This window comes from Rhinoraja longicauda, chromosome 11 (genome assembly GCF_053455715.1).
Source record: "Rhinoraja longicauda isolate Sanriku21f chromosome 11, sRhiLon1.1, whole genome shotgun sequence".
Lineage (NCBI taxonomy): Eukaryota > Metazoa > Chordata > Chondrichthyes > Rajiformes > Arhynchobatidae > Rhinoraja > Rhinoraja longicauda.
The window spans coordinates 11,098,511-11,122,802 of NC_135963.1; the positions used below are offsets into that span (position 1 = coordinate 11,098,511).

The 24,292-nt window shown below is 46.9% G+C and overlaps 1 protein-coding gene across 1 annotated transcript in view; it reads right to left on the reverse strand.

Annotated features, from left to right (window-relative positions):
* Positions 1 to 24,292, reverse strand: part of abca4b (ATP-binding cassette, sub-family A (ABC1), member 4b) — a 163,714-nt gene that overhangs the window by 38,228 nt on the left and 101,194 nt on the right. The window contains exons 25-30 of the mRNA XM_078408264.1: positions 23,278 to 23,365; positions 20,333 to 20,538; positions 16,381 to 16,420; positions 15,201 to 15,281; positions 3,548 to 3,819; positions 1,214 to 1,338 (exon numbers count right to left, since the gene is read on the reverse strand). Of these exons, the coding sequence (XP_078264390.1) occupies positions 1,214 to 1,338; positions 3,548 to 3,819; positions 15,201 to 15,281; positions 16,381 to 16,420; positions 20,333 to 20,538; positions 23,278 to 23,365 (812 nt within the window). The remainder of the gene's footprint in view (positions 1 to 1,213; positions 1,339 to 3,547; positions 3,820 to 15,200; positions 15,282 to 16,380; positions 16,421 to 20,332; positions 20,539 to 23,277; positions 23,366 to 24,292) is intronic.

Here is a 24,292-nt window from a genome sequence, read left to right on the forward strand (position 1 = left end):
CACGCCAACTTTCTTTTATTCATTCACAGGATGCGGTTGTGAATTGGCAGCTTTGACATTGGTTCCTTCAATATGTTGAAGTTCCTGATTACGTAAACACGCATTATGTTTCAAAATGATAAAAATGAATAGAGTACACGTTAATCACCAAAAGAATGGATGTTATGAAAAACCTGTTTGAATTTTCAAAATTTCCAATGTAACTACATTATTCCAATTATAAATGACAGGTTTTTGAAGGAATTAGAAATGATTTTTATAATTTTATAATTTAAAATGGGCGGGGGGGGGGGGGGGGGGGGGGGGGGGGGGGGGGGGGAGGGGGAAGGTGGTGCTACAAGAACTCGACTTGCATTTTGTAGCGCCTACCCCATCCGCATGGTTTCCTGAAAGCTCGACAGATCATTAAATGTGTTCCTAGCTAGAGCCGCTCTGGTGTTTCAAACACATTATTCGTGTGTTACAAGCTTCCACAAACTGCAGGGAGATAAAGTTGTTCTGTTTTAGCAATGTCAGGTCTGTGGTAAATAATGGCCAGGATTCTTTAAAAACAAAAAGCAGATAGGACCACAGTTCACTGCCTCATAGGTTTACTGCCTCGTCTGAAAGATGAGAACTGAAAGATGGGCGGTAGCGTTGCTCAGCGGTGGAGTTGCTGCCCTACGGCAGCAGAGACCCGGGTTCGATCCTGACCACGGGCGATGTCTGTACGGATTTTGTACGTCCTCCCCGTGACCTGCGTGGGTTTTCTCCGGGCGATCCGGTTTCCTCCCACACTCCAAGGACGTACAGGTTTGTAGGTTAATTGGCTGCGGTGTAAATTGTCCCTAGTGTGTAGGATAGTGCTTGTGAACGGGGATGGCTGGTCAGCCTGGACTCGGTGGGCAGAAGGGCCTGTTTCCGTGCTGTATCTCAAAACTAAACTAAACTAAACTCAGACAACAAGGAATTCCCTCACGTCCTCGACCTTGTCAGCCATCTTCATTCAGGTTTCTGCACTCAAATCCTGCAAGGTCATAAACGTAGCACCATCTCTCTCTGGCAAAGGAATTACTATTGCCATTTATCTATTTTATCTAAATTAAACTGTGCACATTAAAGATATACAGTCATATACCTAACGTTACGCAATGCAATGAGCAATAGAATAACATGCATTACATTCCAACAGAATGATGGCATCATAGGACTTTATCAAAAGCTGCTGACGTACCTGAAGAAGGTATATTGTTGACCATACATCCACGGGTGGATTGTTAAACTTCTATACTCTCCAAATGGAGGGATTATAAGTGAAAAGATCAAAGCCAGTAGCACAAAGTTTGCAGGTAGGAGAAACTGTTTTGGAAGAAAGAAGATTAATTTGTACAGCCTAAGATCCAAATTGGCAAAATGTCAGCTTAGTTTTTATATCACTGAACCTGCTTTACTCAAGTTGTCAAGTAATGTAAAGAATTTTGAAAATGACTAGAATATATATGCACGAGATGCATAGAATAGGTAAACAGACATGAGTTTATGATATGAATTCAGATAGTTATGCAGATGTGAGTGTGAGAAGAAATGTTGTTCGCCACCTCTAAGAGGGTCACAGTGGACACTCCAAAAGCAAGTTCAAGCTCAAAGGTCATTGGAGCAGAATTAGGCCAGTTGGCCCATTCAGTCTACTCTGTCACTCAATCATGGCTGATCTATCTTTCCTTCTCAACCCCATTCTCCTTCCTTCTCCCCGTAACCTTTCACACCCTTACTAATCAAGTACCTGTCAATCTCCGCTTAAAAACGCCTAAAGGCTTGGCCTCCACAGCCGTCTGTGGCAATGAATTTCACAGATTCACCACCCTCTGGCCAAAGAAATTCCTCCTCAACTCCTTTTCAAAGGTACGTCCTTTTATTCTGAGGCTGTGCCCTCTGGTCCCAGACTCTCCCACTAGTAGAAACATCCTCTCCACATCTGCTCTATCCAGGCTTTTCCTTCTAAACTCCAGTGATTACAGACCCACCCAACAGATCCTTCCACAGAAACAGTGCTGATGCACATGTTCCTGAATAATGACTATCATGGCTTGGGAGCCGTGCCAAACACTGCCAAATCTGAATGCTCACTACTGATTTAAAATTATACTTGCATTTATATAACGGAGGTGTTCTTAATGCAGGTAAGGTGGCGGTTTGCACAGATCAACCTCAACAGTAGTGTAATACAATGACCACTTTCAATGACGTTGATTGAAAAGATCATAAGATCATAAGTGATACAAGCAGAATTAGGCCATTCGGCCCATCATTTCTACTCTGCCATTCAATCATGGTTGGTGCATCTGTCCCTCCTAAACCCCTCTGATAGCTGAAGTAATCAAGAATCTATCCATCTCGGCCTTAAATATATCCACTGACTCCACAGCCTCCTTTGGCAAAGAATTCTACAGATTCACCACCCTCTGACTAAAGAAATCCCTCCTCATCTCCTTCCTAAAAGAACGTCCTTCAATTCCGAGGCTATGACCTCTAGTCCTAGACTCTCCCACTAGTGGAAACATCCTCTCCACATCCACTCTCTTCAATAAACTACTCATTCCTGGTATTTATTCACAAAATGCTGGAGTAACTCAGCAGGTCAGGCAGCATCTCAGGAGAGAAGGAATGGGAGACGTTTCGGGTCGAGACCCTTCTTCAGACTGATGTCAGGGGGGGCGGGACAAAGGAAGGATATAGGTGGAGACAGGAAGATAGAGGGAGATCTGGGAAGGGGGAGGGGAAGAGAGGGACAGAGGAACTATCTAAAGTTGGAGAAGTCGATGTTCATACCACTGGGCTGCAAGCTGCCCAGGCGAAATATGAGGTGCTGTTCCTCCAATTTGTGGTGGGCCTCACTATGGCACTGGAGGAGGCCCATGACAGAAAGGTCAGACTGGGAATGGGAGGGGGAGTTGAAGTGCTCGGCCACCGGGAGATCATTCCTGGGATCATTCTTCTAAACCTCCTCTGGGCCTTCTCCAGGGCCAGCACATCCTTCCTCAGATAGGGCGCCCAGAATTGCTCACAGTCTTCCAAATGCGGCCTGACCAGCGCCTTACAGAGGGCTCAGCATTACATCCCTATGTCCCTGGTCCCTGACTGAGTGACCGGGGACAATCACCCTGCTCGTCCTCGAAACACATCATCGGGAGGGCAGCACTCACCCAGCACTCACCCATCAGTGTCAACATCAGGATGATGGGGTGCTGAGGTGGGCATTGTAGATCTGCATTAATTTTGGACATTCAATAATATAAACATCAACAAACAACTTTATGGTGGGATGTGTAGATGCCGGTTTATACCGTAGACAGACACAAAGTGATGGAGTAACTCAGCGGGTCAGGCAGCATCTCTGGAGATAAAGGATGGATGACGTTTCGGGTTCGGACCCTTGATCCTTTTTCTCCACAGATGCTGCCTGACCCGCTGAGTTACTCCAGCACTTTGTGTCTATCCTTGGCATGGCCCAGCGTCTGCAGTTCCTTTTTTCGGAGAAACCTGCCGAGTCCCGATGCCTTCATCTTACCTGTGCCAGGAAGTCCCTCTGGCTGCGGATGGCATGGTTGAATCTTTTGATGAGAGACGCCTTGAACTGTTGCCTGACAAGCTCTCCGCCTTTGATTTGCCTGGAGACTTTGCTGCCAGTCCCAGCTGGTGGCTGCTGCTCTGTGGGATCAGGGGACACCTCGGCAGTGGCTGGATCCGAACTACCCGCTGCCGGCTGTCCGTTCGGTTTCACCTCAGGCGTTTCTCTTGTCTCGTTCTCCGCAGCTTGGCTGTTCCGGGGACCCTCCTTGGCTGTGAGGTACATTCAGAGTGAAGACAGTGTTTAAAACTTCTGCGCGGAGCATCGGAAATAAGCTGGCTTTTCTTTCTGAAATATGATCGGAACTGATAGGGCGGCACGGTGGCGCAGCGGTAGAGTTTCTGCCTGACAGCGCCAGAGACCCAGGTTCGATCCTGACTACGGGTGCTGTCTGTGCAGTGTTTGCGCGTTCTCCCCGGGTTTTCTCTGGGTGCTCCGGTTTCCTCCCACATACCAAAGACGTACAGGTTAATTGGCTTATATAAGCTGCCCCTAGTGACTTTTGTGTGGACTCGGTGGGCTGAAGGTCCTGTTTCCACGCTGTATCTCTAAACCAAATTAATACAAATCCAAGGCAGTCATTGATCCTAAAATATTCTTCATGGTCCATAGCTCACTCAACCTGAAGAAGGGTCCCTGCATGAAACCTCATCCATCCATTCCCTCTGCAGAAGCTGCCTGAGCCGCTGAGCTCTTCCAGCACCCTATGCTTTCCTCAACCTTGTCCTACCCTGACTCCATGTCTACCCCCACTCCTGTACCCTGCCCCCCTCTCAACTCCTTCATTCTTTGTCCTTTTGCCTGCTCCCTCCACTCTACCACAGGGAGTAGAGCCTGCAGTGTTTGCCCTTCCCAGAGAAACTCCTTCCCGATTTCACATTCGTCATCCTTCCTCCCTGCTGATTTTCTCAAACGCACTTTGGAACCTACTTGACCACTTTGGTTTAGTTTAGTTGAACTTCTCCCAGCTCCCAGTGTCAGCTCACTTCTCCCCACCTCCCCTCGCTTGATGGATCTTTTGCGTTGTGTTGAGACGTCGAGTCATAAGGTCATAGGTGATAGGAGTAGAATCTGGCCATTCGGCCCATCAAGTCTACTCCGCCATTCAATCATGGCTGATCTATCTCTCCCTCCTAATCCCATTCTCCTGCCTTCTCCCCACAACCTCTGACATCATAGAATTCCACAGATTCACCACCCTCTGACTAAATAAATTTCTCCTCATCTCCTTCCTAAAGAAATTCTGAGGCTATGTCCTCTAGTCCTAGGCTCTCCCACTAGTGGAAACATCCTCTGTACATCCACTCTATCCAAGCCTTTCACTATTCTGTATGTTTCAATGAGGTCCCCATTCTTCTAAACTCCAGCGAGTTCAGGCCCAGTGCTGACAAACGGTCATCACCATGGAGCCCAGTGGACTGTGAACACCGAATGGTCTTTATACATTATTAGGCACAGGGACATTCCAGAGGCCACGGTTTACAGCACAGTGCTGTAAAGGCGGCACAGCGGCATAGAGCTACTGCCTGACAGTGTCAGAGACCCGGGTTCGATCCTGACTACAGGTGCTTGTCTGTACGGAGTTTGTACGTTCTCCCCGTGACCTGCATGTGTTTTCTCTCAGATCTTCGGTTTCCTCCCACACTCCAAAGACATACAGGTTTGTAGGTTAATTGGCTTGGTTCATTGTAGGTTAAGTTACATTGGAATGTAAAAATATCCCAAGTGTGGTCGTGTTAACGTGCGGGGATCGTTGGTCGACGCGGACTCAGTAGGCCAATGGGCCAGTTTCTGTGTTGTATATCTAAACTAAACTAAACACAGTGGACAGTGCTGGATTCAGGTAACGCACTGTGCCCCTCATGGTCTGCCAGACTGTATGTCTTCTACAGGGTAATGCATTGCTGTCAGACTGCTTATCCACCAGTCTTTCTTTTCGCTGGTTGCTTACAGTCCTTTGGCAGCTCATGGTCTACTGAACTGTTTATATTCCATAGGGTTGTCCACTGTCCGATCAGCTACCTATAATTTAATAGGTTGCTTGTTGTTTAGTTTAGTTTAGTTTAGTTTAGTTTAGTTTAGTTTAGCTTAGATTAGTTTAGTGATACAGCCTGAAAAGAGGCCCTTCGGCCCATCGAGTCCACGCTAACCAGCAACCCCCGCACACTAACACTATCTTACACACACTGGGGATAATTTACACTTATAACAAGCCGAGTAACCGACAAACCTGAATGTCTTTGTAGTGTGGGACGGAACCAGAGATCCTGGAGAAAACCCACGCAGGTCACAGGGAGAACGTACAAACTGAATACAGACAAGCAACCATAGTTCGGATTGAACCCGGGTCTCTGGCGCTGCAAGGCAGCAAGTCTACCGCAGCGCCACTGTGACGTGCCTGTTCAATGGAGTGCTTATAGTTCACAAGTCTACTCACAGACCAGGGGGACTACTTGACAATTCACTGCTATTGCTGATTGTCCACTGAGCTGCCATGGTCTCTCACAGCTGACTGGCCGGCTTACAATGTGCTGGGCTAAGTACGGCCTCTCAACACCCAGAGAGTAGTCCTGAGCTACCATCTACCTCACTGAAGAACCTCGCACTATCTTTAATTGGACTTTACTCGACTTTATCTTGCACTATACGTTATTCCCTTTATCCTGTATGGCTGGATTGTAATCTTGTAGAGTCTTTCTGCTGACGGGATAGCAGGCAACCAAAAAGCTTCTCACTGTACCTGTGACAATAAACGAAACGAAACTCAATCCATTGTCTCCAAGTGTCTCCCTGAAAATCTCCACCCAAGTGGCTATGACTTAACGTTAAAATGGATGGCTTTTACAATGGAATCTAGGAATCAGTAAGCTGAAGTAAAAATATATTTTTAGAATGGTTACAATCTTACTGTATTTAATTCTCAGGGTGTATCTGTTTCCTGTTCTTTATATAGGGCGGCACAGTGGTGCAGCAGTAGAGTTGTTACCTTACAGCACCAGAGACACGGGTTCGATCCTGACTACGGGTGCTGTCTGTACAGAGTTTGTACCCTGTGTTCTCCCGTGACAGCCCCGGTTTCCTCCCACACTACAAAGACGTTCAGGTTTGTAGGTTAATCGGTTTCGGTAAAATATTGTAAATTGTCCCTGGTGTGTAGGATAGGGCTAGTATGTGCGGATCGCTGGTTGGCGCCGACTGGTTGGGCCAAAGGGCCTGTTTCCGCGCTGTGTCTCTAAAGTAAACTAAACTAAAGATTCAAATTCCCAATCTGAGGTGGTTAAATCCTCAACTGAAATAGTGTGGAGAACTACGGTACAGTTCAATTGCAACAGTGGACTGTGCTGGAAAAATCTGGGCCGTGGGAGAGGTGTTGTCAAGCTGGAGAGGGTACAGAGAAGATTTACGAGGATGTTGCCAGGACTGGAGGGTCTGAGCTATAGGGAGAGGTTGAGTAGGTAGGGCCTCTGTTCCTTGGAGCGCAGGAGGATGAGGGTTAATCTTATAGAGGTGTATTAAAGAGGAATAGGTTTCTTGCCCAGAGTAGGTGAATCGAGGACCTGAGGAGATAGGTTTAAAGTGACAGGAACAAATATTAATAGGAATCTAAGGGGTAACTTTTTCTCACAAAGCGTAGTGGGTGTATGGAACAAGCTGTCAGAGGATGTAGTTGAGGCTGGGACTATCCCAACATTTAAGAAACAGTTAGACAGGTACATGGGTAGGACAGGTTTGGAGGGATATGGACCAAACGCAGGCAGGAGGGACTAGGGTAGCTGGGACCCGTTGGCCGGTGTGGGCCGAAGGGCCTGTTTCCATGCTGTATCACTCTATGACTCTATTTGACTTGCACTGAGGTGATTGAAAGGTAGTCAGACTCGTAAAGAAACACCCACAGTCAATGTGCCAAACTAAGCACTGGTAATGGTTCAAATGTGCAATTTGGAATTGTTTTTAGGAAGGTGTTCCAAAAAAGCATCGTCGGTGAAGAAAGATAAAGCCATTTAAATCACGTAGGAATTAAGACCGGGAAAGACACCAAGTACTGGAGAAACTCAGCGGGTCAGGCAGCATCCCTAGAGAATATAGATAGGTGACAATAGGCACAAAAAAGTCACCCATCCCTTCTCTCCAGAGACGCTGCCTGTCCTGTTGAGTTATTCCTGCTTTTTGTGTCTATCTTCTAGCATTTTACGAAGAATTTCTTCTATCAGAAATATAATCTCCAGGACGTTATTTTACTTAATAGACAATGGACAATAGACATTAGGTGCAGGAGGAGGCCATTCGGCCCTTCGAGCCAGCACCGCCATTCAATGTGATCATGGCTGATCATTCTCAATCAGTACCCCGTTCCTGCCCTCTCCCCATACCCCCTGACTCCGCTATCCTTAAGAGCTCTATCTAGCTCTCTCTTGAATGCATTCAGAGAATTGGCCTCCACTGCCTTCTGAGGCAGAGAATTCCACAGATTCACAACTCTCTGACTGAAAAAGTTTTTCCTCATCTCAGTTCTAAATGGCCTAGCCCTTATTCTTAAACTGTGGCCCCTGTGACGTTTTGTGTCTGGATGGTTTGCAGAGGTAGGATGAAAGAAACGGTTGTGATTGTTGTTTGTCCTTTCTGGATGCTTGAGATCTTTCTTTGTCCAAGAATATCTTGTGAATTAAAGGGATTATCGCGGGCAAAAGATGGATGAAATATATCGCCAGAGATGACTTTACTCAAAAAAGCAAGGTTCGGGAAATGAAACGAATTATTTCCATTTAAAGGGGATGTACATTGAAGTGAAAGCACATTTGCCAGTATCTACCTTCCCCATTTCACAAGAACAATAGAATTTGTGATGGCTTGGTGCCACAGCGCCAGAGACTCGGGTTCGATCCTGACTACGGGTGCTGTCTGCAAGGAGTTTGTACGTTCTCCCTGTGATCTGCGTGCGTTTTCTCCGTTATCTTCGGTTTCCTCCCAAAGACATACAGGTTTGTAGGTTAATTGGCTGGGCAAATGTAAAAATTGTCCCTAGTGGGTGTAGGATAGTGTTAATGTGCGGGGATCTCTGGGCGACACGGACCCGGTGGGCCGAATGGCCTGTTTCTGCGCTGTATCTCTAAATCTAAAATCTAAACTCCAAGGACGTACAGGCTTGTAGGTTAATTGGCCTGGAGTAAATATAAAATGTCCCTTGTGTGTGAAGGATAGTGTTAATATGTGGGGATTGCTGGTTGGTGCAGACTCGGTGGGCTGAAGGGCCTGTTTCTGCGCTGTATCTCTAAACTAATAAACTATTAAGCTTGATTGACACAACTTCACAAGCCTAACACTCACTGCCCCACTACCGGTGCAGTGTGGTCAAGTGTGTAATGTCTATGGGATGCATTGTATCAATTTACAGCACTGCTCCACAACATCTCGGTGGGCCGAAGGGACTGTTTCTGCGCTGTAACGCTAAACTAAACTAATCTAAAGAAAAATAGAGTTTTGAATTTCCGTGTAATTATGCTTGCAGGATGTCTGAAAGGTTATTTAGTGATGTAATGAGAGGTTGCATCAGGCAGCCAGGTAATTAGACGTAATTACACATCTTCACATCAATGAGACATCACAGTTCCAGAGTCCCTGTGTACCTTTTCTCTTTTATCTACGTATTGTTTGAAAGTGTTTCTGCACCAGACTTCTTAAATTATTACTCTCTGGATGCTGGATGAGTGGATGCTGTACTGAGCCATGGGCAATGAATGAACAGCAAACACTCTTTGTTTTCCGTTTTAGTTTTGGAGATACAGCGTGGATAAAGGGCCCTTCGGCCCATCGAGTACACACCAACCCACGATAACCTGTGCACTGGTTCTGTCCTCACCCACACCAGGGAAAATTTACAGACACCAATTTTAGTTTAGTTTAGAGATACAGCGCGGAAACGGGCACATCGGCTTACCGAGTCCGCGCCGACCAGCGATCCCCGCACATTAACACTATCCTACACACACCAGGGACAATTTACACTTACACCAGGCCAATTAACCTACAAACCTGTACATATTTGGAGTGTGGGAGGAAACCGAAGATCTCGGAGAAAACCCAAGTGGTCACGGGGAGAAGGTACAAACTCCGTACAGACGGCGCCCGTAGTCGGGATCGAACCCGGGTCTCCGGCGCTGCGTTCGCTGTAAGGCAGCAACTCTACCGCTGCGCCACCGTGGCTGCCCGAGTGACCTGCAAACACGCATGTCTTTTGGAATGTGGGGGGAAATAGGAGCACCCAGAGAAAACCTACGCGGTCAGAGGGAGAAGGTACAAACTCTGTACGGTCAGGATCAAACGCGGCTCTCTGGTGCTGTGAAGCAGCAGCTCTACCAGCACGCCACCTGTGGAGGGGATGGATAGCCAAAACTTCAAATCGGATTACTTCTTTAGACGCCTTTGTATTCTTTATTTTTTAAAACTGTTCTGAAAAGTGTGCAGGAGCAGAGGGACCTGGTGGGATGGGAGGAGAATTCACTGGAAGAGCCGGGCGAGATGAGAAAGCAATTAAAAGGCTTAAAAAGGCTTATACAATTTGTGCCGCTTTGACAGCTGCACGAGTTTACTCGGAGGGACTGAGTCAAACGGTGAAGGGAAACTCAGAATGTAGTTACCTCAGCCAGAGAGGGTGTTGGCTTTTGGATTGAGGCTGCATTGGGAACTGGGTGGATGGACATTGGCCAGCACATTCACTCCTCATTACAGCAACACTGAGACTCACTGTAATTGCATGCATGTGGGATGTCAGGCATGGCTCCATGATGCAAAACGCGCTGCCAAGATCCAATACACAAAACGCTGGCCACTTGACTGACGCACGGTTGGATGCTCACTGTATAACTGCACCCAGCATGAACTAAGGGTTCAGTGGAGCGAGAGAAAGCAGGGAGGTGGTGGAGAAATGAGGAGCAATGCCCTGCAGGACACTCCAGCGTCACATTTACAGATCGCCAGCGGTAAATGTATCTGCTCCACTGGGGCATCTGAACCAAACTCATGCAGAAACACTCCAACCAGGAAACAATTGCTCTGGCGATCGTGGGCATTAGCATCTCGGATGACACATAGATGTAATCCTGAAGACGCTACACCAGAACCGCCATTTTCTCAGATGTTTAAAGAGATTCAGTTTGCCACCAGATACTCTAACAAACATCTGCAGATGAGCTGTTGAAAGTATCAAGAAGAGTGGTCTCGAAAGTATCGAACGTAAAGAGTGGTCCAGACCCAAAATGCCACCTACCCATGTACTCCAGAAATGTTGCCTGGCCCGCTGAGTTACTCCTGCACTTTGTGTCTTTTTGGTAAACCAGCACCATTCAGTTCATTGCCTCTCTCTCTCTCTCTTTCTCTCTCTCCAGAAAATATCTTGACTGGTCGCATCGTGGCCTGGTATGAAAATCCCAACACACAGAGGCTGTGGAGAGTGGTGGACCAGCCCAGTCCATCATGGGCACAGGCTACCACCATTGAAAGCAGATACACGAGGCACTGTCTCAAGAAGGTGGCATCGAACATCATCTGGCCATGCCCTTTAGTTTAGTTTAGAGATACATACAGCATGGAAACAGGCCCTTCGGCCCACCGATTCCATGCCAACCAGCGATCCCCGCACATTAACACTATCCTAAACACACCGGGGACAATTTACATTTTTACCAAAGCCAATTACCCTACAAACCTGTGCGTTTTTTTTGGAGTGTGGGAGGAAACCAGAGACACTGGAGAAAACCCACGCAGGTCACAGGGAGGACGTACAAACTCCGTACAGACAGCACCCGTGGTTAGGATTGAACCCGGGTCTCTGGCCCTGTAAGGCAGTAACTCTACCGCTGCACGTAGCGTGCTGCCCGAAACTACATTGGTTTCAATAGTCAGTGAGAACCCACAAACCTGGAATGGGAGCAAATATTTTATGTGGGGGTTGGGGGGGGAGGGGGGGGTTAGAACATTTTCTAATCTCTAGCCTCGACGGAGATGCAATTTTTTTCTGTATCTATCCGTCTGCACTGCGGCCTAACATCGAGGAGTTTGGCGGCGTTTGCTGGAGACTGAGTTCGAGAGCTCCACCGTGGGGAGCCTACGGGACTTAAACAGCGCAAAGCCCGCGATCCCTTTCGCCAGGGATCCATATCGGAGCTCCAATCAGTGGGTGCTTGCGGACTTAACATCAAGGAGCCCGCGGTCACCGGTCAGAGACCGAGTTCGGGAACTCCAAGTCGCGGGAGTTTCGACCGCCTCGACGCGGGAGTTTCGATCGCCCCAACGCGGGGGCTTCGATCGCTGGCTGCGGGAGCTTTGATCGCCCCGACGGATGGCCGACTGCCCCGGCCGCGGGAGAAATAAAGAGGAAGAGGATTGGACTTTTCCGCCTTCCATCACAGTGAGGAATGTGGGGAATCCGCTGTGGTGGATGTTTACGTTGACTTTTACGTATTTGTGTGTCTTGTTGCTTTTTTGTCGTATGGCTGCATGGTAATTCGCATATCACTGTACCATATTTAGTACATGTGACAATAAAAGACCTTTGAAACCTTCTCTTGGTTTCTAATGAGGAAGAATGGAATGTAAAACGCAGTGAACAGTGAGCTGGGTCCTGGGTACCGATGGCCTACTCCTGCTCTTAAATCACGTATTCATACTTTGACATTCATACGCTTCATAAACATCTATGAATAATCAGCGCTTATATACGACCATATCTTTGTTTGTGTTTGTCACCAGTTTTCCTACGTTTGCAATGTTCCATTATTTCTGGTCCATTTGTCCAAATAAATAACTTTTTTTCTTCTGGGTTGTTACTAAAGAACTCCAGAGGTTGCAGCTCTTTCCAATCTTTGATTTTATAACCTTTAAAGTAAATGTTGAGGTTTTTTTTTTTAAAAGCCGGAGACAAAAAAAATGTTAATTTGAAGCAATTGCCGTATTTAACATCTAATAATTACTATTTATACTCTGTGAGCAGAGCAGGTTTGATTAACTTTTTTTGTTGGAAGGCAAAGGAGAAAGGTGCAAATCACACAAATAATATGGTTGATTGTGAAGGGATCTGTTTGGTTTCTGCAGCCTGTCTAGAGAGAGCTGGACTGTCGCGTGTTTTGATCTCTCAACCCTTATTCTATCAAAGAAAGCGCCGAGAATTCTTCAAAGGCCAAGATCAGTAATGTGAGTAACTTAGTTCAGTGTAGTTTAGAGATCAAGTGCGGAAACAGGCCCACTGGGTCCACGCCGACCAGCGATCCACGCACGTAAGCACTGCCCCACACACACTAGGGACTATTTGCAGCTTACCGATTAACCGACTAACTAGCGCGTCTTTGGAGTGTGGGAGGAAAAACGGAGCACCCGGTGAAAACCCACGTGGTCGCGGGGCGAACGTACAAACTCAATATAAAAAGCACTCGTGGTCAGGATCAAAGACGGGTCGCTGGCGCTGTAAGGCAAGAACTTCACCGCTGCGCCACCGTACCACCCCAAACTTCAATAGTATAAAGGAGCTACCTCTCTATTGAATCAAAACTAGAGCCACTTACTAAAGGTTCAGTTGTGAATAACTGAATAACTGCGGGGGAATACAGTAGTGGCTTATTGAGTCTACATAGCGGAATCAAAGGCATAAGGACTTGGAATTTAAAATAATGTAAAAATGTGGGGAGTGGAGTGGTGGGGGGAGCAAATAGAGCAACAGACATTGTTTGAAGTGGCAGCAAAATTGTTACATGTCTGTGTAGCTATTTCCCCGGCATCGGAACTAAACATCCTGTGAAAGAAACGTATCCAGTAATACAAGATAGACACAAATTGCTGGAGTAACTCAGCATCTGAAGAAGGGCCCTGACCCGAAACGTCACCCATTCCTTCTCTCCAGAGACGCTGCCTGTCCCGCTGAGTTATTCCAGCATTTTGTGTCTATCCTCGGCTTAAACTGGCCTCTGCAGTTCCTTCCTGCACACATCCAGTGACGCTAGTTGATGTGAGATATGGAATGGAATGCTTTGTTGTCACGTGCGACAAGTCGCAGTGAGATTCTTTGCTCGCATACCCAAGGCATGCAAATAGTCGCCACATAAAGGGCGCTGACAAAGTTACTAAGTACCTCCCCGCCGGCCCCTCCTTTATTCTCCCAACCCCCTCCACCTCCTCCCGGCGGTCCCCTCATGACGGGTCCTCCATTGTTCATTGTTCATCCCCCCCTCCCCCTTCCTCATGATAACAGATATTTACAAACATAAATTAATAGATGGTAACTGGAACAAAACGTTATTCATAGATTTCCACATAAAGCACGAGTGCACTTTAAAATATGAACATATTAATCAGGACCAGGACTGGGTCACTTAGCTTCTTCACAAGACTGCTCTGCCGCTTTACAAGATCACGGGTTGATATTTGACTGTGACGTCAACTCTGCAATCCTGTGGTAAACTTTCATCCCTATCAAGGAGATCCTTTTCATAAATCCTTACAAGAATGATCCCAGGAATGAGTAGGTCAACATATGGTGAGCATTTGTCGGCACTGGGCCTGCACTTGCTAGAGTTTAGAAGAATGAGGGGGGGGACCTCATTGAAACGTGCAGAATAGTGAAAGGCCTGTTATAGAGTGGATGTGGAGAGGATGCTTCCACTAGTGGGAGAGTCTAGGACTGGACGTCATAGCCTCAGAATTAAAGGACACTCTTTTAGCAAGGAGATGAGGAGGAATTACTTTAGTCAGAGGGTGGTGAGTCTGTGGAATTCTTTGCCACAGAAGGCTGTGGAGGCAAAGCCAGTGGATATATTTAAGGCAGAGATAGTTAGATTCTACAGGTGTCAGAGGGTAAGGGGAGAAGGTAGGAGAATGGGGTTAGGGGGAGAGATAGATCAGCCATGATTGAATGGCGGAATAGACTTGATGGGCCGAATGACCTAATTCTGCTCATAACTTAAGATCTTTTGATCTTATAATGACCTAGTCAAGAGCCTTCGGGATATTACATGTTTCAATCAAGCTCTCTGTCTCTCTCTCTCCCTCTCTCTCTCTGTCTGCCTCTCTCTCTCTCTCTCTCTCTCTCTGTCTGCATCTCTCTCTCTCTCTCTTCTACATTTCCCTGGATATAAGCCTAGCTGTTCTACTTTCCCTATTCTAGGTATTCCAAAATCTTTTTCTGAACAGGTTCCAATGCATCAACACCCTTCCTCAAATAAGGAGAACATCACCACACACAATACTCTAGATGCCCAATATTTCTGGCGGCACGGTGGCACAGTGCTGGACTTGCTACCTTACAGCGCCAGAGACCCGGGTTCGATCCTGACTACGGCCGCTGTCTGCACAGAGTTTGTACGTTCTCCCTGTGACCGCGTGGGTTTTCTCTGGGTGCTCCAGTTACTTCCCACACTCCAAAGGCATGCAGGCTTGTAGGTTAATTGGCTTCTGTAAATTGGATGCCAAACTGGAATGATGGGTGATCGCTGGTCGGCGCGGACTCGGCGTGGACTCGGCGTGGACTCGGTGGGCTGAGGGGCCTGTTTTCACGCTGTATCTCTAAGCTAAACTAAAAAGAATATGGAGAATGTTCCCTCATGCTCACCATCCTTGGCGTCAACATCCACAACGGTTGCCTTTTGTTCCACCCCAATGGCTGCTTCTGACTTCCTTGCGATGCGACAGCCTTGCAGAGACCATGATTAACAGAGGATATAAAAGCACAAAAATAAAAATTTAGTAACTTCAGCCAAGCTGTGGCCTCGGTGAAGATGATGTGCCAGGGCACACTTTATTAGAGTTGGGTACCACCCAGGGTGTCTCATTATCGAGTTTGCAGTACCCTTTACAACGTGAACTATGAGGTGGTAACAGTGTGGGAGATTTGTGAATGAGAGGAGCAACTGACAGTGGCTTTCAATGGAGGCAGAACAGTGGCCCAGTGGTAGAGTTGCTGCCTCACGGCCCCAGAGACCCAGTTCGATCCTAACCTCGGGTGCTGTCTGTGTGGAGTTTGCGCGTTCTCCCTTTGACCACATGGGTGCTCCAGTTTCCTCCCACCTCCCAAAGACGTGCGGGTTTGTAAGTTAATTGGCCTCTGTAAATTGCCTCTAGTGTATGGGGGAGTGGATGAGAAAGTGGGATAACATAGAACTAGTGTGAATGGGTGATTGATGGCTGGCGGGGATTCATTGTGCCAAAGAAATGGGTGACGTTTTGGATCGAGACCCTTCTTCAGACTGTCGGTCAGTCTTAACGCAAAATGTCACCCATTCCTTCTCTCCAGAGATGCTGCCTGTCCCGCTGAGTTACTCCAGCATTTTGTGCCCATCTTCGGTTTAAACCAGCATCTGCAGTTCCTTCCTACACATCCAGTTTAAATTGATCAGGTCTGCATTAAAAGGATTGTTTGGCATTGAATTATAAATGAGCAAGTTTTCAGATAGGTCCTTCTGCTGTCAGTTACCTGGGTGAACTTTCCATCTTTCTTAGTGTTACTCACCTAAACTTTGCGTCACATACAAAAGGGTCTATAATATGCCTGAATTGGAAAGAATATACCCAGGTGGCAAACTTGATCAAATGTGTAGGAAGGAACTGCTGATGCTGGTTTAAACCGAAGATAGGCACAAAAAGCTGGGGTAACTCAACGGGACAGCCAGCAACCATCTTACAAAATAGATATTCAGGAGCAGTTGATATTTCTGTTCCATAAACCTCACCAAGAACACAATTCTATAATCGTCATGTTCCATGTGGATCTTTCAGAGATTTTTTTTATTTACCTGATTTGAGAGCAGTATCTTCAGTAGCCTTTAGGAATATCTGCAGGTTAAAAAATAATTACATTGAATTACTGCAGCAGCAGGTGCAGTGGGACTTAAATTTGACTAATTGAATCAATCTAGAATTACATAGACACATGGAAACATAAAAAAAATAGGTGCAGGAGTAAGCCATTCGGCCCTTCCAGCCAGCACCGCCATTCAATATGATCATGACTGGTCATCCAAAATCAGTAGCCCGCTCCTGCTTTTTCCCCCATATCCCTTGATTCCGTTAGCCCTAAGAGCTAAATCTAGCTCTTGAAAACATCCAGTGAATTGGCCTCCACTACCTTCTGTGGCAGAGAATTCCACAGATTCACAACTCTCCGAGTGAAATAGTTTTTCCTCATCTAAGTCCTAAATGGCCTAGCATTTATTCTTAAACTGTGACCCCTGGTTCTGGACTCACCTCAACATTGGGAACATTTTTCCTGCATCTAGCCTGTTCAATCCTTTAAGAATTTTATATGTTTCTATAAGATCCCCTCTCATCCTTCTAAATTCCAGTGAACATAAGCCCAGTCGATCCATTCTTTCTTTATATTTCAGTCCCGCCATCCTGGGAATGAACCTGGTGAACCTACGCTGCACTCCCTCAATAGCAAGAATTAAGAAGTGTCCATCAGGACCGTGACTGTGTTGGATTATAGTCAATAGACAATAGACAATAGGTGCAGGAGTAGGCCATTCGGCCCTTCGAGCCAGCACCGCCATTCAATGTGATCATGGCTGATCATTCTCAATCAGTACCCCGTTCCTGCCTTCTCCCCATACCCCTTGACTCTGCTATCCTTAAGAGCTCTATCTAGCTCTCTCTTGAATGCATTCAGAGAATTGGCCTCCACTGCCCTCTGAAGCAGAGAATTCCACAGATTCACAACTCTCTGACTGAAAAGGTTTTTCCTCATCTCAGTTCTAAATGGCCTACCCCTTATTCTTAAACTGTGGCCCCTTGTTCTGGACTCCCCCAACATTGGGAACATGTTTCCTGCCTCTAACGTGTCCAACCCCTTAATAATCTTATACGTTTCGATAAGATCTCCTCTCATCCTTCTAAATTCAAGTGTATACAAGCCTAGTCGCTCCAGTCTTTCAACATATGACAGTCCCGCCATTCCGGGAATAAACCTAGTAAACCTACGCTGAACGCCCTCAATAGCAAGAATATCCTTTCTCAAATTTGGAGACCAAAACTGCACACAGTACTCCAGGTGCGGTCTCACTAGGGCCCTGTACAACTGCAGAAGGACCTCTTTGCTCCTATACTCAACTCCTCTTGTTATGAAGGCCAACATTCCATTGGCTTTCTTCACTGCCTGCTGTACCTGGATTGTTGCAAGAAGTCCCTGATATGCTTCTAGGAAAGACTCCGCTACTCCTTTCCAGTCCCCTCAGCTGTGACTGTTTCTCATCTTCCTGGCTCAGCCACTCACTTCCGAGACCAATAAGGTAAGAGCAATAAATGGCGGCCCTTGGACTATTTTTAATCAGATTATCTTTAATCTGGATAGTGATTGTGGAGAGGGTTTCCACTGGTAAGAGAGTCTTGGACCAGAGCCTCAGAATAAAAGGACGCTTCTTTCGGAAGGAGATGAGGAGGAATTTCTTTAGTCAGAGGGTGGTGGATCTGTGGAATTCATTGCCACAGACAGCTGTGGAGGTCAAGTCAATAGATATTTTTAAGGCGGAAATTGATAGATTCTTGATTATTACGGGTGTCAGGAGTTATGGGCTGAAGGTGGGAGGATAGGGTTGAGAGGGAAAGATAGATCAGCCATGATTGAATGGCAGAATAGACTTGATGGGCCGAATGGCCTAGTTCTGCTCCTTGAACCTATGAACTTAATCAGGCTTTATTGGACTTTATCTTGCACCAAATGTTATTCCCTTTATCCTGTAACTGCGCACCGTGTACGGCTTGCTTGTCATCACGTGTGGTCTTTCCGTTGACTGGATAGTCCGCAACAAAAAAGCTTTTCACTGAACCTTGGTACACGTGACAATAAACTAAAATAAACTTAGATTTAAAAAATGTTTCACGTGGCCATGGTATGATGGGGGAGGGGGGATTCCCCACTGAAACTTGTGTCCAGCACAAAGATGATTCACTCATGCCCGCAGCTGTTGGTTGGAAAACCTGACACCCACAAGCAAGCAGTGAAAACTCTTTCGGAAAGTGTTTGAGTCTTGTTCGGAGTCTTTATGCATAAGCGTGAAGATTTCGAAACAAGAAAGTCGGTGTAATATGCACTGCTCAGTGATCCTTTCGCTCAACACCTTCGCTCAGTCCGCCTTAACCAACCTGATCTCCCAGTGGCTCAGCACTTCAACTCCCCCTCCCACTGCCAGTCTGACCTTTCTGTCCTGGGCCTCCTCCATTGTCATAGTGAGGCCCACTGCAAATTGGAGGAACAGCATCTCATATTTCGTATAAGAAAATAATTGCAGATGCTGGTACAAATCGATTTATTCACAAAATGCTGGAGTAACTCAGCAGGTCAGGCAGCATCTCGGGTCGACCCGAAACGTCACCCATTCCTTCTCTCCCGAGATGCTGCCTGACCTGCTGAGTTACTCCAGCATTTTGTGAATAAAAGCATCTCATATTTCGCTTGGGCAGCTTGCACCCCAGCGGTATGAACATTGACTTCTCTAACTTCAGATAGTTCCTCTGTCCCTCTCTTTCCCCTCCCCCTTCCCAGTTCTCCCGCTGTCTTCCTGTCTCCCACTGCATCCTATCTTTGTCCCGCCCCCTCCCCTGACATCAGTCTGAAGAAGGGTCCCGACCTGAAACGTCACCCATTCCTTCCCTCTTGAGATGCTGCCTGACCCGCTGAGTTACTCCAGCATTTTGCGATACCCTGTCAACAACGTTGTGACCAGTTGCGGGGTGTAGATTGGGAACTGTAGCTGAGGGTTTGGTCACTAACATCCAGGGGTCTGGGCTAATGAATCACTGATATACGTTTGCAGCCTGGCCTGATGGCTGGAGAATTTAAATTCATGCTTCACAGAAATTGACTTTTTGGCCCACTGGAGTCCCCATCCGTTCAACACCAGTTTAGTTTAGAAACAAAATGCTGGAGCAACTCAGCGGGTCAGGCAGCATCTCTGGAGAAAAGGTTTAGGTCGAGACCCTTCTTCAGAATGAGAGTCAGGGGAGAGGGAAACGAGAGGTATGAGCAGCTACAGTTCTTGATTAGTACAGGTGTCAGAGGTTATGGGGAGAAGGGGGTTAGGAGGGAGAGATAGATCAGCCATGATTGAATGGCGGAGTAGGCTTGATGGGCCGAATGGCCTAATTCTACTCCTATTGCTTGTGGCCTTATGACCTTATGAGAATAAAGCAGAGCCTGCACCGATGACGCAGTAAAGATGGAGCCCACAATGGTCCATTGTTGGCTGTGGGTGAGGTGAGAGGATATGAACTTCTGCCCTGACAGAGCCCTCCACAGCCTGCCTGCAACCTTACTGTCCCCCAGCCCCGCACAAGCCGCCTTTAGCTCCATGAACAGAACTGCCCTGGCGGAACTGTTCCTAAAGACCCTTGACCCCTAAAGAGTTAAAGCTTTACCTCCTCTGTCTAAAATGGGCAACCCTTTTTTTAAAAGACAACATCTAGTTCTAGGTATCACAAAAAGCCAGAGTAACTCAGCAGGTCAGGCAGCATCTCAGGAGAGAAGGAATGGGTGACGTTTCGGGTCGAGACCCTTCTTCAGACTCTTCTACACATCTAGTTCTAGTTTTAAATCAATGACCTGTTAGTTGAGAGGATCGGAGCCTTTGTGTTTTGTCTCCAACTAGCTTAACTACATTTTTCTACAGCCGCGACTCTGGTGGAAACTGAAGTCAGTTGCCAATGTGTTGCTGGCCAGAGTAACCTCCTGGAATAGTTACCACTCAGCCTCACCTCCTCCAGCGAGGTGTCGGACACACCAAAGCTGCTGAGACCCAGGTCTTGCAGCGTCTCTTCAACTTCTCGGAAGAGGCTGGCGTAGGCCCGGTGCTTGATGTCTTTACTGGGCAGTAGGTAGTACAGCTCCTGACCCACATTCTCGATCAGCTGGGCCTCAGGGACGTGATGCTGGATGAGCTTTGTTAACGAGTCGACGTCGCCTGTGGAAAGATTTCAACAAGAGGTCCAGGAAGACAAAGCAGGCTGTCATTTCAGTTTAGTTTAGTTTGGAGATACGGCGCGGAAACAGGCCCTTCGGCCCCACCGATCCCCGCACATTAACGCTACCCAACACACATTGGGGACAATTTTACATTTACACCAAGCCAATTCACCGACAAACCTGTACATCTTGGGAGTAAACCGAAGATCTAGGAGAAAACCCACGCAGGTCTCGGGGAAAACATATAAACTCTGTACAGACAGCACCCGTAGTTAGGATTGAACCCGGGTTTCTGGCGCTGTAAGGCAGCAGCTCTACCGCTGTGCCACCCTGCCGCCATTTGTTGCAAGTTTACAAAGAAGTCAACTGTATTCCTATCGTGCCAATCCATCTCATCAATGTTTTAGATTTAAAGGCCTTTGGTTAAACTCAACTGAGTTGGGAAACGTGACAGGTGATTTAATTGAGACTCGAGGTGCTGAGAGCTTGTTTCTTCAGGCGGGAGAATCTAGAACTAGGCACTGGTGTCTAAGGGTGATACATCTCTGGAATGATCACCTCAGTCATCTGAGATCGTTCAGTGGTTGAGTACATACAAGGATCAGATTGGACACTGGGAAAATGAAGAGCTAAAGGGATTGGGCAGGAAAAGAAGTTGAGTAGTAGAACCAAGGAACTGCAGATGCTTGTTAATACAAAAAAAAGATACAAAGTGCTGGAGTAACTCAGCAAGTCAGGCAACATCTCTGGAGAACATTGACAGGTGCCGTATTGGGTCGAGATGCTTTGTCAGACTGGGTGAGATTTCGGGTCAAGACCCTTCATCAGACCGGATGACTTTTGGGTCGAGACTGATCTTCAGTCTGAAGAAGGGTCATGACCTGAAATGTCACCTATCCATGTTCTCCAGAGATGCTGCCTGACCTGCTGAGTTACTCCAGTACTTTGTGTCCAAAGAAGTTGGGTAAGTTTTGCGGCCTTGTTAAATGATGAAGCAAGCTGGTGTGACTTCTAAGAAACATAAGCCTCACCGGTGAGCAGAATGTTTCCATACTGGATCATTCTACCACTCCATGAAATGACTGCAATGTTGGCCTTCACACGCTGATGCTTGGTCACGCATGCTATTTTTACAAAGGCATTAACCTTCAGCTTTTAAATATGTCAATGTCAGTTAAAATAGTACACGTGAGAGTGCCAGATGAAAGGGAATGTACCTTTGTCAGCTAATTTCATGCATATTTATTTTGGGATCATTTTCATTATAAAGGAATAATCGATGATTGAAATTGCATACGTGTCCAGTGGGATAAATAATGGGGGATAATTTTGACGGTTATTAAGATATCCTTTTCTATCCTTTTCAATACACTATTTCGTATAAAATAGTGTATTATGGTCATCATAGTGTCTGTTGACTAAGGGTGGCACAGCTGATAAAGCTGCTGCCTTACCATGCCAGAGACCCTAGTTTGATCCTGACCTTGGGTGCAGTGTGTGTTTGTGTGTGGAGTTTGCACGTTCTCCTTGTGACCACATAGGTAACACAGAACTAGTTTAGACGGGTGATCGATGGTCGATATTGGCTCATTGGGTGGTAGCCCCTGTTTCCTTGCTGCAAGTCTAAATCAAAAAAATAAATCTGGCAGCTCTAGGTTTCGAACGGTTAAAAAAAAGTTATTTTCCTGTCAACACAACAACATGAAATGGAAAGTCTTGCAATGGAGGCAAATAGCTAGCAATGTTAGGGGGTGGGATTAAGACTAGTCACTAGATTATTGCATGCATGCTTCGTGATATCATTTCCTTACCAGCGACCTTATAAACAGATGTGGGGACACAAATATTTCAGAATCTACAATAAACCCTTTCATATTTAACTAAGCAGTCTGGAGCTTTCCATTTAAAGTTTTCGAGATACAGCATGGAAACAGGCCCTTCGGCCCATCGAGTCCACACTGACCATTGATCACCCTTTCACATTCATTCTATATTATCCCACTTTCTCATCGACTCCCTTACATTAGAGGCAATTTTTACGGAGGCCAATTAACCTAAAACCTGCATGTCTTCAGGACGTGGGAGGAAACCCAACGTGTTTACAGGGAGAATGTGCAAACTCCGCACCCATAGCCACCGAGGTCAGGATCGAACATGGGTCTCTACCGGTTGTACCACTGTGTAGACAGCAGCTCTACCGTTGTACAAACTGTGCACCTCCCAAAGAGACCCACTGTTGTTCCTATCATTCACTAATCTCCCAGTACATCAGATTCACTGTTGTCACCTCCTGCTTAGTTTAGCTTAGTTTAGTTTAGAGATACAGCACGGAAACAGGCCCTTTGGGGTCCGCACTGACCGGCAATCCCCGCACACGTACACTATCCTACTACACACACTAGGGACAATTTGCTTTTATACCTAGCTTATTAATCTACAAAACTGTATGTCTTTGGAGTGTGGGAAGAAACCAAAGTTCGCGGTGGAAAGCCACGCAGGGTCACGGGGAGAAAGTGCACACTCCGAGGAAAGTGCCAGGATCGAACCCAAGTCTCTGGCGCGGTAAGCGCTGTAAGGCAGCAACTCTACCGCTGCGCCACCGTGCCGCCCTAACCTGTGGACAATGGGTCTGGAGTAGATGCAACGCCGCAGAGAGAAACGATCCCACTCACAAGCATGGATCGGGTGGTCTAATACTAGCAAGGATGGAGGGGGAGAGAGGGCATGTGAACCTTACCATCTAGTTCTTCATCTGGAAGGGTCTCATCAAATGGGAAACAGTTGGAGCAGGAACAGCTACAGCCTGGTGCACAGGTGCAGGTCAGCTGAGGTAGTTGGTGGGCGAAAGAACAGCAAAGATCACTCAATCTGCACAGCAGCTAACATGCGCAAAGCATCACAGACATTGCAAGCTGACAGGGTGCAGAAACGATTCACAAAGATGTTGCCAGGACTCAACGGCCTGAGTTACCCAGAGAGGTTGAGCAGGCTAGGACTTTATTCCTTGGAGTGCAGGAGGCTGAGGGGTGATCTTATAGATGCGTATGAAAACATGACAGGAATAGATAGGGTGAATGCACAGTCTTTTACCCAGAGTAGACAAATCAAGAACTAGAAGACAGAGGTTTATGGTGAGAAGTGAATGATTTAATGGGAACCTGAGACAATAGACAATAGGTGCAGGAGGAGGCCATTCGGCCCTTTGTGCCAGCACCGCCATTCAATGTGATCATGGCTGATCATTCTCAATCAGTACCCCCGTTCCTGCCTTCTCCCCATACCCCCTGACTCCGCTATCCTTAAGAGCTCTATCTAGCTGAGGGGCAACGTTTCTACTCAAAGGGTGGTGGTGTTGAACGAGCTGACAGAGGAGGTGGTTGAGGCAGTTGCCTGCAACAGCATTTAGAAGACACTTACACAGGTACATAGATAGGAACGTTTTAGAGGAAAACAGCCCCCCCCCCCTGCCCCTCCTCTCTTCCAGCTTTCTTCCCCCTCCCCACCCCTTCCACAACAGTCTGTAGAAGGATCCTGATCCAAAACATTGCCTAACCACATTCTCCAGAGAAGATCGACACAAATCGAAGGTATTTATTCACAAAATGCTGGAGTAACTCAGCAGGTCAGGCAGCATCTCTGGACAAAAGGAACAGGTGACGTTTCGGGTCGAGACCCTTCTTCTGACTCTGATTCTCATTCCGACTCCACGTTCCCCAGAGGTGCCGACTGACCCACTGAGCGACTCCAGCACT